This window comes from Pristiophorus japonicus, chromosome 11 (genome assembly GCF_044704955.1).
Source record: "Pristiophorus japonicus isolate sPriJap1 chromosome 11, sPriJap1.hap1, whole genome shotgun sequence".
Classification (NCBI taxonomy): domain Eukaryota; kingdom Metazoa; phylum Chordata; class Chondrichthyes; family Pristiophoridae; genus Pristiophorus; species Pristiophorus japonicus.
In genome coordinates, this window is record NC_091987.1 from 1,059,711 (window position 1) to 1,077,155 (window position 17,445).

The 17,445-nt window shown below is 51.8% G+C and overlaps 1 protein-coding gene across 1 annotated transcript in view; it reads right to left on the minus strand.

Annotated features, from left to right (window-relative positions):
• Positions 1–17,445, minus strand: part of LOC139275957 (interferon-induced GTP-binding protein Mx3-like) — a 69,232-nt gene that overhangs the window by 19,119 nt on the left and 32,668 nt on the right. Inside the window, exons 5-10 of the mRNA XM_070893208.1 lie at positions 16,217–16,355; positions 13,384–13,582; positions 9,111–9,189; positions 8,860–8,982; positions 6,001–6,145; positions 650–808 (exon numbers count right to left, since the gene is read on the minus strand). Coding sequence (XP_070749309.1) covers positions 650–808; positions 6,001–6,145; positions 8,860–8,982; positions 9,111–9,189; positions 13,384–13,582; positions 16,217–16,355 — 844 coding nt within the window. The remainder of the gene's footprint in view (positions 1–649; positions 809–6,000; positions 6,146–8,859; positions 8,983–9,110; positions 9,190–13,383; positions 13,583–16,216; positions 16,356–17,445) is intronic.

A 17,445-nucleotide genomic window follows, 5' to 3' on the forward strand; every position in this document is an offset into this window, starting at 1 on the left:
CTCTCTGGAGTTTAGAAGAATGAGAGGTGATCTCATTGAAATATACAAGATTCTGAAAGGGATTGACAGGGTAGATGCTGAGAGGTTGTTTCCCTGGGCTGGAGTGTCTCGAATTAGGGGAGGCACAGTCTCAGGATAAGGGGTAGGCCATTTAAGACAGAGATGAGGAGGAATTTCTTCACTCAGGAGGGTTGTGAATCTTTGGGATTCTCTGCCCCAGAGGGCTGTGGATGCTGAGTCTCTGAATATATTCAAGGCTGAGATCGATAGATTTTTGGAGTCTCGGGGAATCCAGGGCTATGGGGAGCGGGCAGAAAAGTGGAGTTGAGGTCTTATTGACTGGCGGAGCAGGCTCGAGGGGCCGAATGGCCTACTCTTGCTCCTATTTCTTATGTCCTTATGCCTTGCATCCAAATGAAGGAAAGCATTGATGGAGGCCAGGGAGCCTATTGTCAGCCTTTGGCCAGGGATGACAATGAGGGGGAATGGGGGGAGGAACCAAAAGACATAAAATAAATTTAAGGTAAGGACAGGACGACAAGAGAAAAGGAAAAAAACATATTTTGATGTCGTCAGCCCTTCCAATATGTCGCAAAGGGAGCTCTGGGTTTCGTGCTTTCAGGAAACAATAAAGCTTCAGTTAACTTACCTGTAATTTTCTTCAGTATTTTAATGGCAGGTTGTTGCAGCTTTGCAATCTGTTGCTTCACGATCGACTCGAACGTTTTAAAGTTGACAAACCCAGGTAACTCCCGCCCACGGTAAGAGTTTTCATATTCCAGAACTTTCTTACGCATCACACCATGGACTGTTATTCAAAGTAAATAAATTAGAAACGGTCACATTTTTGGAGGATGATCAGCATTTTATTGTGTGGTCCTACAGCAGTAATGCCTTTGCACTGGACACAGGCATGAGGTGAAATCGCATGTTAACATAACAGACCATCAATTAGAAAGAAAGGATTTGCATTTATACAGCGCTTTTCATGACTTCAGGCTGTCCCAAATCGATTAGCAGCCATTGAAGTATTTTTGAAGTGTCGTCGCTGTTGTAATGTAGGAAACGCTGAAGCCAATTTGCACAGCAAGCTCCCACAAACAACAATGAGATTACAACTAGATAATCTATTTTTTAGTGATGTTGGTTGAAGGATAAATATTGGTGCGGGATCTTTTACATCCACCTGAGAGGACATACGTCTCATGAGAAAAACGGCACCTCCGACAGTGCGGCACTCCCTCAGTACAGCCGAGATAATGCGCTCAAGTCTCTGGAGCAGGACTTGAACCCACGACGTTCTGATGTTGAGGCAAGAGCGCTACTCAGTGAGCCACAGCTGATACCATTCATACGCCTCTTTCCCCCTCCCAACTTGGAAGCCAAGAATTTAGGGGGCGAAATTGCCCTTTTTTTATAGCTCAGTTAGTGCCTCCGGGAGTCGCTAATGGGGTGGAGGAGACTTTTTGGCCGGGGAAGGGGACGACACTGCCTCCTGGGAAATTGCCCAGGAGTTTGCGGAGGTGCTGCTACGCCCTATGGTTAGTGCCCCAGGCCACCACGCAACCAGCAATGTCATCGATGTGCACAGTGATCCCTTACCACTCCGGGGCGGGAAATTGCCCCGCGGGCCTTGAGGCTGGTGCAAGTGGATGTCAACGTCAGCTTTACTGGTCGCGAAGCTGGCCAATGTCCGCTCGCGGGGCGCTCCTTAAAGCGGAGGGCGCCAGCGACCCCAGCCGCCATCTTTTTTTGCCTGCTGACTAGCAAGTTCCGGATCGCCAGCGTGCAACCCGGTGCTCCATTTTGGGTGCCAAGCCGCAGGCCCGGTCCTATGCTTCCCTGGTGGCCTAGGGGAGGTGCTCAGAGGCCTTGCAGAGTGCGCAGTGGCCCTTCCCCTTTAAGTGAAGGGGAGAGCTGTTGAAGTGCACCAGTGCCAAGCGGAGCACGACTCTGAGGAAAGTTAGCATGAGCATGAGTGGGTAGGAATTGTTATGTTCAAAATAAATCCACAGGACTGTATTGCAAGCTCAAACTGTTGTGACCTTGGTCTCTTTATTCAGACTCCAGAGTGGGGAAGCAGCATGGTGAGTCACCTTTTATACCTGCTTGCCCCAGGGTGCACAGGTGACCCACAGGTGTGCCCCCTGGTGGCAAATTTGGGTAAGGTCTACATACATACATAATATCACTTCCCCCCCACCCCTCAAGTCTTATTATGCAAGTTATGGCGATCGGGCGCCCAGCGCCCCCGAGTCAATCGCCTGGGTTGAAGTCTTGACATGGTGGGTTTGTCTTTGTGGTTGACGGTGAAGTTGATCGTGTTAGTGGGTTGCTGGGGGCCAGGTCCTTACGGTGTGGTTCCTGGTTATCTGTCGCTCACCATTTGGTCTCGTCCCACTGCTTACATGGTTTCACAATCAAACGCTCCGTTTTTGTCACATGCACTCCATTCCCCCCTTGGCTAATGCGGTGCTAACGGCCCGACTGGGGCCCTGAACATGGTCTAGGTCACTTACTCTGATGTCGCGTGGAGGGGCCGTGCCCACATGGTGCATTCTCTGCTGATGGCCTGCAGAAGGCTCGGCTCTGAGTGATTCAGTCTGGTGATTGTGTAACACCCAGGATAGCCGGGTCTACTGTGGCACGCGTGGTGCTGGGTTTAGTGATTTGGGCGCTGACCCTGAGGTCGGGCAAGCCCAGGATGGCCGCAATGGCCTTGAGACTTTCGGTAGTGGCGGGAGGCCTAGTGGTCCCTGTGGACATTGGGCCGTAGTATGGGGGCCCCGGACCACCGACTGTGTGTAGCCGCCCTGCCTTGCTTTGCAACGTTGAGATGGGTCTATCGTCTTTTTGGTGGATAGATTGCCACATCCCATCCAGCAGTTCACTTTTGGCAGGCAGTGACGTGGGATCCTGGCTGGTCCAGGTCCGAAGCTGGGGGGCCGTTACAGTTGACTCCTCACTCTCTAGCACTTCCACGACCGCGAGTGTGTCTGCATGCTGTGCCGATTCCACCCGGGGGTGGGCAACGGTAGCCCACTGAGAGCATAGGTGCCGCTCCCTGTGCCTGGCCGGTGGCGGATCATGTTACAGTGCACAGTGTTAGACATTCTCCAAACAACACATCGATAATGGTGCCTCTACTCTCCCAAGCTCGTGGGACTCGAGCACATATTGGGACACTCTTTGGTAAATCTCTATAGTCCCGTGAACACAGGCTGCTGCTTTGTTTAACTTATTGGACACATGTTCAATCGTTTGGTGCTCACCCGCTACTTTAGCTTGCTGCACAACACTCCCGTCCCCGTGTGGTAACATCTCACTTGTTACAAATACTTTGTCAGATACATATACAACTGGTTGGGGTTCACCCGCTACTTTGGCTTGTTGCAAGGTACCCCCGACCCCATACAATGGAACATCATTGGCCGCGAAAGACCGCTCGCATGGGTTACATGGTGCACACAATTTATTTGAGCGTGGTGGGTTCCTGGCCTTTACTGCGGCTGCCCCTTTAGCTTTGCTTCAAACCCAGTCGTCTTCCTTGCTGGGCGACACATTCCTCCGTTCCGGCGACCTTCCGTGGTCTGGACATACCTTCGTCCCTTGGTCTGGATGCCGCCTTGTCCGATGGTCTGGACGCCCTCTCGTCCGTGTCCGTGATGCCGACTGCCGTGATCTTCCTCCCCAGGTATTTTGCCTCTGGCGTTGGGAAGACGCCTTTGGCTCGTTTTGGCCGGTGTCCCACTCTGCATGGTCGACCCGGAGCCTCTGCCATCATCGCAAAAGGGTCGTCAGCTTTGGGTGGTGGGTACCAGCTGTACCTTTGCTCAGTTGAACGTTACCTCCTCGTGGTTCTGATGAGCAGCCTGTGCCTCGGGGATCTGCACTTCGATGCCTGGTTCAGCTGGAAGAGGGAGTTTACTTGGTCTTTGGGAAAGGGAGGCCTCGTTCACTGGAGAGGGTACACAGAGGTCTTCCCAGTTCCATTGAATCTTCCCCATCCACCTCCTGGCAAGCAGTGTTGGCCCATCACCTGAAACAATCCACAGTAGTAATTCGTGCACTGTTCCCTCATGGAATGCTCTTAGGTCCGCACTACCAATAACTGGTATCAGTTCCTCGGTGTAGGTGCGCAGCTTTGCCTGAATCAGGATCAGCTCTGGTCGCTTGTCTTCGTCACTCCACAGCCTCTCGAAAGCTTTCTGGCTCATAACTGATTGACTCGCCCCATGTCTAGTCCATGGAGACTGGAGTGTTGTTAAGTTCAACTTTTAACATTATCGGAGGGCTTTTGGTGGTGAAGGTTCAATTGCCTCTTCTGCTCGTTCATCGTGATCCTCGCTGGATCGGTCGTCCTCTCCTGACACTGCCACGTGGTGAGTCAGAGATCGTTTGCACACTCGCTGGAGGTGCCCCATTGTTCCACAGCCCTTGCACACATAGTGCTGGAATCGACGTTGATGAACTCTATGACTGCCCCCGCAGTGCCAACATGGTGCTAATGGATACGCATTCACGCCCCACGGCGGACTCTGAGTCACTCTAGGCCTAGGTCTAGCCTCTGCAACCGTATAGGCCCTGCCCTGTGCCGTTCTGCCTGCTGAAAACATTATTTTGTGCACGGTGCTCACTGGTGAGATTCGATTCTGTGAAGATATGTGTGATATCGCTCGTGGATATGAAGGCCTGGGCTATCGTGAGGGCCTTGCTCAGATCTAGGGATTCGACAGACAGCAGTTTGTGAAGGATAGCTTTGTGGCCGATTCTAAGCACGAAAAAGTCCAGCAACATTTCCCCCAAGGATCCTGCAAAGTCGCACTGCCCCGCAAGGCGTCTTAGGTCATAAGAACATAAGAACATAAGAATTAGGAACAGGAGTAGGCCATCTAGCCCCTCGAGCCTGCTCCGCCATTCAACAAGATCATGGCTGATCTGGCCGTGGACTCAGCTCCACTTACCCGCCCGCTCCCCGTAACCCTTAATTCCCTTATTGGTTAAAAATCTATCTATCTGTGATTTGAATACATTCAATGAGCTAGCCTCAACTGCTTCCTTGGGCAGAGAATTCCACAGATTCACAACCCCTGGGAGAAGAAATTCCTTCTCAACTCGGTTTTAAATTGGCTCCCCCGTATTTTGAGGCTGTGCCCCCTAGTTCTAGTCTCCCCGACCAGTGGAAACAACCTCTCCGCCTCTATCTTGTCTATCCCTTTCATTATTTTAAATGTTTCTATAAGATCACCCCTCATCCTTCTGAACATTCTGGCCCTCGGAGCGACGGTGTGTGTAAAAGCGATACCTGGCCATCAAGATGCTCTCCTTTGGCTTGAGATGTTCCTTAGCCAGCGTACACAGCTCTGTGTAAGATTTGTCCGTTACTTTGACCGGTGACAGCAAGTTCTTTAGGAGGCCATATACCGATGACCCACATACAGTGAGGAGAATCTCTCTGTGCTTGGCCTCCGTCTCAGCCTTGTCCAATTCGATGGCCACAAAGTACTGGTCGAGGTGCTCGACGAAAGCTTCCCAATCATCATCCTCAACAAGTCTCTCAAGAATACCAACAGCAGCCATTACCGTGTGTAAGTTCGTGATCCGTTCCTCGTCGCCAATTTGTCATGTTCAGAATAAATCCACAGGATTATATCGCAAGCTCAAACTGTTGTGACCTTGGTCTCTTTATTTTAGACCCCAGAGTGAGGAAGCAGCATGGTGAGTCACCTTTTATACCTGCTTGCCCCAGGGTGCACAGGGGACCCTTAGGTCTCCCACAGGTTTGACCCTGGTGGCAAGTCCTACATTTGGGTAAGGTCTATATACATACATAACAGGAATCTTTGGGGGCGCAGGACACTTGGACACAGGACAGTTATGAGGGAACGTGTCAGAGTCAAAAGAACCGATAGCCTGTTCCAATTAAATATGAGCAATATTTAAGTCAGAAATCCCTGCCTGGCTCTGAAAAAGCGATCGAAATAACATAATTGTACTCACATTGAAGTTTAACTGTATCGAGATGATATTTCCAGTTTTCAAACTCCTTCCGTACTTTGGTGTAGCACCTCTCCAGCTTGACATAATCCTCCGACTCCTCCCCTGAAGCTAAATCAATGAGGTGTTGGCCAAACGCATTGATTTTCTGTGAACAAAATCGAAGACAGTGAACAATGGCAATCACTTGCTGCTGCTCCTGTCTCTGGGCAAGAGAGGGGTTAGGTTAGTGCTGCTTCTGGGAGAGGGAGGGGGAGGGAGGGAGGGAGGGGTTGGGGGAGAGGGGAGGTGGAGTGAGGGGAGGTGGAGTGAGGGGAGGTGGAGTGAGGGGAGGTGGAGTGAGGGGAGGTGGAGTGAGGGGAGGTGGAGTGAGGGGAGGGGGAGTGAGGGGAGGGGGAGTGAGGGGAGGGGGAGTGAGGGGAGGGGGAGTGAGGGGAGGGGGAGTGAGGGGAGGGGGAGTGAGGGGAGGGGGAGTGAGGGGAGGGGGAGTGAGGGGAGGGGGAGTGAGGGGAGGGGGGGTGAGGGGAGGGGGGGTGAGGGGAGGGGGGGTGAGGGGAGGGGGGGTGAGGGGAGGGGGGGTGAGGGGAGGGGGGGTGAGGGGAGGGGGGGTGAGGGGAGGGGGGGTGAGGGGAGGGGGGGTGAGGGGAGGGGGGGTGAGGGGAGGGGGGGTGAGGGGAGGGGGGTGAGGGGAGGGGGGGTGAGGGGAGGGGGGGTGAGGGGAGGGGGGTGAGGGGAGGGGGGTGAGGGGAGGGGGGGGTGAGGGGAGGGGGGGTGAGGGGAGGGGGGGTGAGGGGGGGTTGAGGGGAGGGGGTTTAGGGGAGGGGGGTGAGGGGTGAGGTGAGGGGGGTGAGGGGGGTGAGTGGAGGGGGGGAGGGGGGTGAGTGGAGGGGGTGAGGGAAGGGGGGGGGAGGGGTGAGATGAGGGGGGTGAGGTGAGGGCGGTTAGGGGTCGGGGTGAGGGGAGGGGGGTGAGGGGAAGAGGGGGAGGGGTCAGGGTGAGGGGAGGGGGTTGAGGGGAGGGGGTTGAGGGGAGGGGGTTGAGGGGAGGGGGGGGTGAGGTGAGGGGTGGGGGGTGAGGGGAGGGGATGGGAGGGGGGTGAGGGGAGGGGGGGTGAGGTGAGGTGGGTGAGGTGAGGGGGGGTGAGGTGAGGGGGGTGAGGGGAGGGGGGTGAGGGGAGGGGAGGGGGGAGGGGAAGGGGTTGAGGGGAGGGGGGTGAGGGGAGGGGGGGTGAGGTGAGGGGTGGGGGGTGAGGGGAGGGGATGGGAGGGGGGTGAGGGGAGGGGGGGTGAGGTGAGGTGGGTGAGGTGAGGGGGGGTGAGGGGAGGGGAGGGGTGAGGGGAGGGGAGGGGGGAGGGGAAGGGGTTGAGGGGAGGGGGGTGAGGGGTCGGGGTGAGGGGAGGGGGGTGAGGGGTCGGGGTGAGGGGAGGGGGGTGAGGGGAGGGAGGAGGGGAGGGGTGAGGGGAGGGGGGTGAGGGGAGGGGGGGGGGTGAGGGGAGGGGGGTTGAGGGGGAGGGGGGTGAGGGGTCGGGGTGAGGGGGAGGGGGGGGTGAGGGGGAGGGGGTGAGGGGGGGTGAGGGAGGGGGGAGGGGAGGGGGTGAGGGGAGGGGGGTGAGGGAGGGGAGGGGTGAGGGGAGGGGGTGAGGGGTCGGGGTGAGGGGAGGGGGGTGAGGGGAGGGGAGGGGTGAGGGGGGGGTGGGGGAGGGGGGGGGAGGGGGGGGGGTGGGGGGGGGGAGGGGAGGGGGTGAGGGGGGGGCGGGGTGAGGTGAGGGGGGGTGAGGTGAGGGGGGGAGGTGAGGGGGGGAGGGGGAGGGGGGTGAGGGGAGGGGGGTGGTGAGGGGGGGTGAGGGGAGGGGAGGGGTGAGGTGAGGGGGGGTGAGGGGAGGGGGGTGAGGGGAGGGGGTGAGGGGAGGGGGTGAGGGGTCGGGGTGAGGGGAGGGGGAGAGGGGGAGGGGGGTGAGGGGAGGGGGGTGAGGGGAGGGGGGGGTGAGGGGTCGGGGGTGAGGGGGAGGGGGGTGAGGGGTCGGGGTGAGGGGAGGGGGGGTGAGGTGAGGGGGTGGGGGGTGAGGGGAGGGGGAGGGGGGAGGGGAGGTAGTTGAGGGGATGGGGGTGAGGGGTCGGGGTGAGGGAGGGGGGTGAGGGGAGGGGGGTGAGGGGGAGGGGGGGGAGGGGAGGGGGGGGGTGAGGGGAGGGGGGAGGGGCTGCGTCACGTTATAAGCTATCGGAACGCACCACCCTTGGACCTCCATCGCCGAGTCTTCCAAAGTCTGTGGTATCCGGGAGAGGTCCCCGAATTTACGTGCCAATGACGGGCGCCCCCCCGCCCCCATCACGAGGGGCACATCCAGAGCCTCCATTAGTAGCAGCAGGACGTAAAGTTCCACTCGAGGTCCCGGTTTAAGGGTGGGTGGGGGCGTTACCAGGTTCAGGAAGACAATCGGCTGTGCACTCTTTGCAAGCGCAGTGCATTATTGAACTAATCAAAATCAAAATGAGTTTTCTCTTTTAAGGATTCAAGCCACGATGCCGGCCCGAACCCCTAAGATGGGCTGGACTTCTGCCGTTTGGCGACATGGTGTATTGCCAATGGTGTGCCCGGTCCCTCTGGCGGTCAGGAATACAGGAAGCCCTGTTGTAGGGAGTCTCTGCCCTTGGCCCAACCCCCTCTTACGCCATTGGACTTGTGTGGAGTGGGCGGAGGCTCTGCCCCTTATAAGGCTCTACAGAACCCCTGATGATTTACCCCGCACTTTACGTGTCCGGGTTCAGGGCTCACTCCCCTCTGCCCCCCCCCTCGGGGTCACAGTAGCAATGTGTTGCCGGAATGTCTGCTGATTTTCAGCCCACGTACAATGCAATACTAACTTGAATCATAAAAGTTACTCTTTCACTGTCTGTGTCCGGAACTCCCTCGCCTTGCCTTTCCAGATCACTGGCCGTTCGGACCAGTTTCTCTTCAATCTCCTTTTCTAAACTGGGTAATGATTTCTTCAAAAAAACAAGAAGATGATTACAGTCTAAAATCAACAATCTTTAAAAGCCCAAGTTAAAGTAAGCGCCAGCACCTCTGGAACTGTGGTTTTGGTTGAACTAGAACATGTTTAGCAAACACTTACTGTGATGTGATCAACAAGCTCTGACGTAAGTCTTTCAGCCAAGCATGGGATAGTAGCCTTCTTATCATCCAAAAGTGGTCTGAGGAGAAAAGAAATTGCACAACATTATTAGTCATACAACAGGGCTTTTCTATAAACCATGTCTCAATGGGCAGCACTCTCGCCTCGGAGTCAGCAGGTTGTGGGTTCCTGTCCCACTCCAGACACTTGAGCACATAAATCTAGGCTGACAATCCAGTGCAGTGCTGAGGGAGCACTGCACTGTTGGAGGTACCGTCATTCAGATGAGACGTTAAACTGTGGTCTTCTGCCACATACCTGCCTGACTTATAGCTGGAGTATTACATAGAACATACAGCACAGAAACAGACCATTCGGCCCAACTTCTCTGCCAAAGAGGACAACGGACTTTTATTAAGATAAGCAGAATGCATAGCGATTTGGGAAGCAGCGAACTAGAGTTCTATTTCGGATGAGATGTTAAATCGAAGTCCCAGCTCCTCTCTTAGGTGGACATAAAAGATCCCATGGCACTATTCGAAGAAGAGCAGGGGTGTTATCCCTGGTGACCTGGCCAATATTTATCCCTCAACCAACATCACCAAAACAGATTATCTGGTCATTATCACATTGCTGTTTGTGGGAGCTTGCTGTGCACAAATTGGCTGCTGCAGTTCCTACATCACAATAGTGACTACACTCCACAAGTACTTCCTTGGTGGTAAATTGCTTTGGGATGTCCTGTGGTCGTGAAAGGAGCTATATAAATGCAGGTCTTTTTCAAATCTGTTGTGGTTGCCATCTCAAGAACAGAGCTACAGGTCGGATATTTTATATGGTTTCTATACAAAACATATTATTCAAAGGAGGTAAAGAATATTTGTAAATTATTCTTGGGATGTGGGTGATGCTTGCCTGCCCATGGTCATTGGCCATCTCTCCTTGACCCGAGGTGGTGGTGGGCTCCCTCCCTGACTTGTGGTGATGATGCACTATTCTAGGGCCCAAAATTCACCACCATTTAGCGCCAGATTTTTTGAGGTGTCAGTATTTTTTGGAGCTAACTTATTTTTAAGTTTCGCCAAGGGTATAACAGGTAATGGCTGATTTTTTTTAGTTAAGGTTTTTATGACACCACTCGGGGTCAAACCCATCCGTAATGCCATTTTAGACCGTTTTTGCGAGTTTCGCCAATAAGGATTTTTTCAAAAACGGTGGTGGGGACCACAGGAGAGCGCCTTGAAAAACCTTCCCCCAAATCGGAGTCAGATAGAAATCGGCGTTACAGACATCTTGTTTATCGGAGCCGAGTTACATGTTTTGGAGGGAGAGAACAAGACATATATTATATCCAAACTCATTAAAAATGTTTAAAAGAGAAACTTTATTTATTGCAGTAAATTGCGAGTTGCAGTTCCACCACTGAACCCTGCTCACCGGGCTTGAGGCTCACAGGGTCGGAGTGCCGGCTGGCAGGATTGCTCCCTCGGCCAGACACAGGAGCTCGGCCCTCAGTTTCCAAAGAAACCTGGGGGGAGGAGGTGGAAGCCAAGCCGGGGAGAAGGGCAGCAGCGGGGGGCCTTTCGGGTTAGGGGCGGCATTGGGGGGGTCTTTCAGCCAGGGATAGGGGTAACAAGGGGGGCCTTTCGGCCAGGGATAGGGATAGCAATGGGGGTCTTTCAGCCAGGGATAGGGATAGCAATGGGGGTCTTTCAGCCAGGGATAGGGATAGCAATGGGGGTCTTTTGGCCAGGGATAGGGATAGCAATGGGGGTCTTTTGGCCAGGGATAGGGATAGCAATGAGGGTCTTTTGGCCAGGGATAGGGATAGCAATGGGGGTCTTTTGGCCAGGGATAGGGATAGCAATGGGGGTCTTTTGGTCAGGGATAGGGATAGCAATGGGGGGCCTTTTGGCCAGGGATAGGGATAGCAATGGGGGTCTTTTGGCCAGGGATAGGGGTAGCAATGGGGGTCTTTTGGCCAGGGATAGGGATAGCAATGGGGGGCCTTTTGGCCAGGGATAGGGATAGCAATGGGGGTCTTTTGGCCAGGGATAGGGGTAGCAATGGGGGTCTTTTGGCCAGGGATAGGGGTAGGAATGGGGGGTCTTTTGGCCAGGGATAGGGATAGCAATGGGGGTCTTTTGGCCAGGGATAGGGGTAGCAATGGGGGTCTTTTGGCCAGGGATAGGGGTAGCAATGGGGGTCTTTTGGCCAGGGATAGGGGTAGCAATGGGGGTCTTTTGGCCAGTAATAGTGGCAGCTGCGGCGGGCCATTTTCGAGCCGTTGGCTGGGACAGGGAGTTTTAGCATCAAAGCTCTCCCAGGGCAGGAACATCACGGATACAAATGCAAAATACGGGATTCTGGAATAAAAACGGCAAAATGCTGGAAACATCAGAAGGGTTGGCACAGGAAAAATCAGCACAGGTTAGCGACAGAGTGAAGCTGTACAATTACACGTTACCCTGGGAACCTAAATGCTTGGGCATGCGGAGAATGGGCCTCAGTTTTTCGGCGCGATCAATTAGCTCCACCCACAGAAGCCCAGGTCTTTCTGCACAGCACCAAATTCAAACAGAAATATAGTGACCGTCGGATTTTTTTTTGCCACTACTTCAGCTTAAAAAATCATCCTTAACTCGCGCCAAAAAAGGCAATGTGGAATTTTGGGCCCAAAGTGCTGTTAGGTAGGCAATACCAGGGTACCTGTATTGATGTAACAACAATGAAGGAATAGATGGAGGGGTGTTTGGAGGTTAAGATGCTCTTACAAATTGGAAAGGAGGATGAAAGCTCGGAAGGGACCCAGAGAGGAAGATAGGAAGTAATGGAAGGACAAAGGAAGAGAGCAAGTCACGGAGAGAGAAAAAAAGGAAGGAATGTGGATGGAGAAGAACAACGCATTTATACAGTGCCCTTAATGTAGTAAAACATCTCAAGGCACCTCACACAAAATATCAAACAAACCGAGCCATATAGGGAGATATTAGGACAGGTGACTAAAAGCTTGGACAAAGAGGTAATTTTTAAGGAGCATCTTAATGCAGGAGAGAGGCAGGGAGGTTTAGGCAGGGAGTTGCAGAGTTTCGGGCCGAGGCAACAGAAGGCACGGCCACCAATGGTGGAGCGATTAAATTGTGAATGCACAAAAGGCCAGAACTGGAGGAGCTGCAGATATCTCGGGGGGATGTGGGGCTGGAGGAGATTACAGAGATAGGGAGGGGCTAGGCCATGGAGAGATTTGAAAACAAGGGTGGGAATTTTGAAATTGAGTCATTCCCAGAGCATCAGCGAGTACAGGGGTGATAGAAACATAGAAATTAGGTGCAGGAGTAGGCCATTCGGCCCTTCAAGCCTGCATCGCCATTCAATAAGATCATGGCTGATCATTCAACCTCAGTACCCCTTTCCTGCTTTCTCTCCATGGGTGAATTCTGGCCTTTTGTGCATTCAAATTAGCACAAAGTGTGACCAACTTTATTTGATCTTGCGAAAAGATATTTGATGTCCTCGAATTAATGTCATCGCTTTGGGCCATACACAGTCATACTACATGGAGGCGTACTACTTCAGGGAGCCAAGCGAGCTGCTGCAGGAGGGTGAAGGCAGCGAAGAGTGACGTCACCAAGATCCAGGTCAGTGATTGAAGCGTGGGCAGATACAGCAGGAGCAGCAAGAGACTGTGGAGGGATGTGATTGGGGCCCAGGAGAGGTGTGAGTTCGGGCCAGGGGCCCAGGGGCAGCACGGGGCCAGCCCACACTGCGGTATGTGTGTGTACTAGGTCCGTGCAGCAGAGCTGGTCTCCAGTTGTCTTGGTTAATCCTTGCCACTGGACCAAGCCCGTGTGGTGGCTGGTGTGCAACGGCCACCCCACGTTAAAAAAATGCACGCACAGGCATCTTCCACCCTTCAACATGTAGTTCGGGTCCTTTATTGAACTCATCCTTTTTTAGCGTGGAAGCAAGTCATCCTCCTTTCGAGGGACCGCCGATGATGATGATGATGAAGGGTGAATGGGACTTGGTGCGAGTAAGGATACAGGTTGCTTTAATGAAAGATATTTATGACCAATATTTCCGCTAAGGTGTGTGCGGGGCGGCGCAGTAATCTAAACGGTCCAGCACAGACTGCTCACCGGCCTTTACATTGTAAATATTGCGCAGAAATTTAAAGGGACTGCGTAATGAAAGAAACAGGCCATGCAGCACAAAGCACAGCTTACAGAGAATATTGTTTATGACAGAAGCTGTTCATTGCTGTTGGCTTTACCTAAAGTCCTCATGGTCTTCAAAAAACGTTTTCTCTTTCTCGATTGCGTCACTCAACTTCAGTTGGTCATTAATCTCCTGTTGGCCACGGCACTTGACGATCATAAACCCTTTCCTCAGCTCCACCACGAGGTTCTGTATGATGTCGACCACGTTTCCTTCTGTTCCTTTGTCGATCAGGTCAGGTTTGGTCAAAATACCTGGATTTTCAACACATTTTGGCAGTGAGAAAACAGTGTTACTGCGCTCCGTGACAAATCTCTTATTGTTTTTGCAGCCTGAAGGTCTGCCCCTTCCTGCCCAGCCGTGTGAGCTACAGGCCAGTGACTGTGGGATGTATATACTTAAGGGTAGGTTTTCCGACTTTACTTTCAGGGCCTGCATGAATCCATGCTGAGGTCAATGGGCCCTCGAAGATTTTCCATCCCTTAAGTGGATAAGGTACTTAATGAATACATTGCAGCTGTCTTTACAAAAGATGGGACGATGCTGATGTTGAAGTTAAGAAGGAAGAGAATGAAATATTGGACGGGATAAACATAGTGAGAGGAAGTATTAAGGGGTTTAACATCCTTGAAAGTAGATAAATCGCCAGGACCGGATGAAATATATCCGTGGCTACTAAAAGAAGCAAGGGAGGAAATTGCGGAGGCTCTGACCATCATTTTACAATTCTCCCTGTCTACAGGAGTTGTGCCAGAGGATTGGAGAACTGCTCACGTTGTACCATTGTTTAAAAAGGGAGGAAGGGATAAACCGAGTAATTACAGGCCAGTTAGTTTAACCTCGGTGGTGGGCAAATGACTGGAACCGATTCTGAGGGACAGTATAAACCTTCATTTAGAAACACACAGATTAATCAAGGACAGTCAGCATGGATTTGTTAAGGGAAGGTCGTGTCTGACTAATTTGATTGAGTTCTTTGAGGCGGTTCTTTGAGGTTCAATAAGGGCAGTGCATTTGATGTAGTTTACGTAGATTTTAGCAAGGCTTTTGACAAGATCCCACATGACAGGCTGATCAAAAATTAAAAGCCCATGGGATCCAAGGGAGAGGGGCAAATTGGATCCAAAACTGGCTCAGTGCAGGAAGCAAAGGTAATGGTTGGGGGGAGGTTTTGTGATTGGAAGGCTGTTTCCAGTAGGGTTCCACAGGGCTCAGCACTCCGTCCCTTACTTTTTGTAGTATAAATGATTTAGACTTAATTGTTGGGGGCATGATAAAGAAATGTTCAGATGATACAAGAATTGTCGGTGTGGTTGACAGTGAGGAGGAACGCTCCCGACTGCAGGAGGATATCGATGGACTGGTCAGTTGGGCAGAAAGGTGGCAAATGGAATTCAATCCGGAAAAGTGCGAGGGAATGTATTTGGGGAGGGGCAACAAGGCAAGGGAATACACAATAAATGGGAGCATACTGAGGAGGTGTGGAGGAACAGAGGGACCTTGGAGTGTATGTCCACAGATCCTTAAAGGTAGCAGGACAGGTAGATAAGGTGGTTAAAAAGGCATTCGGAATGCTTTCCTTTATTAGCTGAGGCATTGAATACAAGAGCAGGGAGGTTATGCTTGAACTGTATACAACACTAGTTAGGCCACAGCTGGAGTACTGTGTGCAGTTCTGGTCACCACATTACAGGAAGGATGTGATTGCACTGGAGAGGGTGCAGAGGAGATTTACGAGGTTGTTACCAGGACTGGAAAACTTTAGCTATGAGAAAAGATTGGATAGGCTGGGGTTGTTTTCCAGCCTGAAGAGGCTGAGGGGAGATTTAATTGAGGTGTATAAAATTATGATGGGCCTAGATAGAGTGAATAGAAAGGACCTATTTCCCTTGGTAGAGGGGTCAATAACCAGGGGGCATAGATTTAAAGTAATTGGTAGAAGGATTAGAGGGGATTTGAGGGGAAATTTCTTCACCCAGAGGGTGGTGGGGGTCTGGAACTCATGGCCTGAAAGGGTGGTAGAGGCAGAAACCCTCACCACATTTAAAAGGCACTTGGATGTGCACTTAAAGAGCCGTAACCAAGAGGGCTACGGACCTAGTGCTGGAAGGTGGGATAAGGCTGGGTAGCTCTTTTTTGACTGGCACAGACACAATGGGCCAAATGGCCTCCTTCGGTGTCATAATTTTCTATGATTCTATGAAAACGAAATGAATAGAAAATTCCGCAGAGCCTCTGCGCCAGAACTCCCAATAAATGCTCCGAAGAAAATTTGCAAACTCTACTCTTTTAACGTGTACGTGCAAAAGATTTTAGATTTAGTGAATACAGTGTCAGAGTTTGCCATGGTTGGGATTTATACTCACAACCTCTGGGTTACTAATCCATTCACCATTGTACCAGCATACCTGCACTTTGCGTTATTAACACGCAAATACTCAATCGGTGAAGTTACTTTGTTCACTATTTAAACAGGTTAACATCTTTGTTAAAATACCTATTGAAGGAATTTCATATGAGCACAATTCAACATTTGCACTTTAATGTTGGCACAGCATGATTTTTAAGGCCATAAAGTCTCATATCCCATTGTGGACAGAATTCCACTCTGTCGATATAAATATGACGTACATGTTACTCTGAGCTCAATATTGTGCAGCATTGATTAATATAGTGCCACAAACAAAAGGTGCAACATAATAACAGTTTGAGGCAGGAGGAGGATTTCGACGCACCTAGTACACTGCGAATAACCCTGGATCTCATTTGTTGACAAGAACCTGTCTAGTTCCTTCTTGGTGCCATCAAAATGTGATAGTGCTAATGAAAGGTTTGTTTTGAACAATCGCAGGGATAACAGTCTAAAGGACATTGCTCAGTTTAATTACCCAGAGTTCTCTCTCCAAAAGGGTCCACTTCCTGGGCCATTTTCAGAGCTTCTGTGGTTGCTATGTCAACGTTGCATGGCACAACCACAAGGTTAATTGTTTCTTGTCTCTGAATAAACTTCTTAATGAGTCTCTTAATCTGAAATAAAACACAGACCTATTAGCTACAAAGTGAGTTCAATCGTAACCAAAAGAGTTGTGGGGTGGCAAAGAGTACGTAAGTAATTCCTTGATGAATAACACAACTATTTAGACAAGGTGCTTCTTTCTTTAACTGTCACTGACTGTAATTAACCGTCAGTTATGTCTCAGTGGGTAGAGCTCTCACCTTGGAGTCAGCAGGTTGTGGGCTCAGGTCCCACTCCAGGGACTTGAGCACAGAAATCTTGGCTGACACTCCAGTGCAGTGCTGAGGGAGTGCTGTACTATCATAGGCCTCAATTTTGGCCGAGCCCGTTTTTCGGCGCACTTACCGGAGTTGTGCCGCTTATCTACGTTCCGAGGTGCGGTGAAAAATGTTGTTGCCACTTTGGCCGCTTTCCGGCCTCTTCACTGCAGTCGTGCAGCGTGGCCAGTCAAATCGGGGGTGGAGCCAGCATTCTGCACCGAAAACTGTGCACAGACCTATTAGCTACACATGCGCAGTGGAGTCCGCCTGGTGATGTCACACATGAGCAGTAGCGCTGTGAGTCTGCAACAACAGTAGGTCTCTCTCCGTTTCAGAGTGTGGCAATGTTCTTCCTCCCTGTGTTGCTGGGCTCCTTCAAGTAAAGTTCTCTGCATTTATTCTGCCTCCTTTGTTGGGCTAGGGGCGGGCAGGCGTACTGACAGAAATTACCGGCAGGCAGGAGCTCTATCAGTTCTCCTGCCCACCCCTAGCCCTGGCTGAGTGGCCTCCAGCCTGGACTCAAAGAAAACCCAAAGGAAACCCTTTGAGTATGGCTCCTCACAGAGCGTGGGACTGCTGAGTTTACCCTATAGTTTTATGACAGCGTATCTTGCTAAATTTGTTTATGCCTTAAGATAAAGGCTGAGGAACGGAATATCTTTTTCCTTTATGGAACTGGTTGTACTTACTACCGTTAGCTTGAGCAAATATTTTTTTGCAGTGTTGCGTTTCTATTTTTACGTAGCCGATCATTCCAGGCTGGCTGAATGAGATTGCAGAACTTATGTTAATTAGAGGCCGAGTACGGGGGCTAGGGCGGGCAGGAGAACTGATGGTGCTC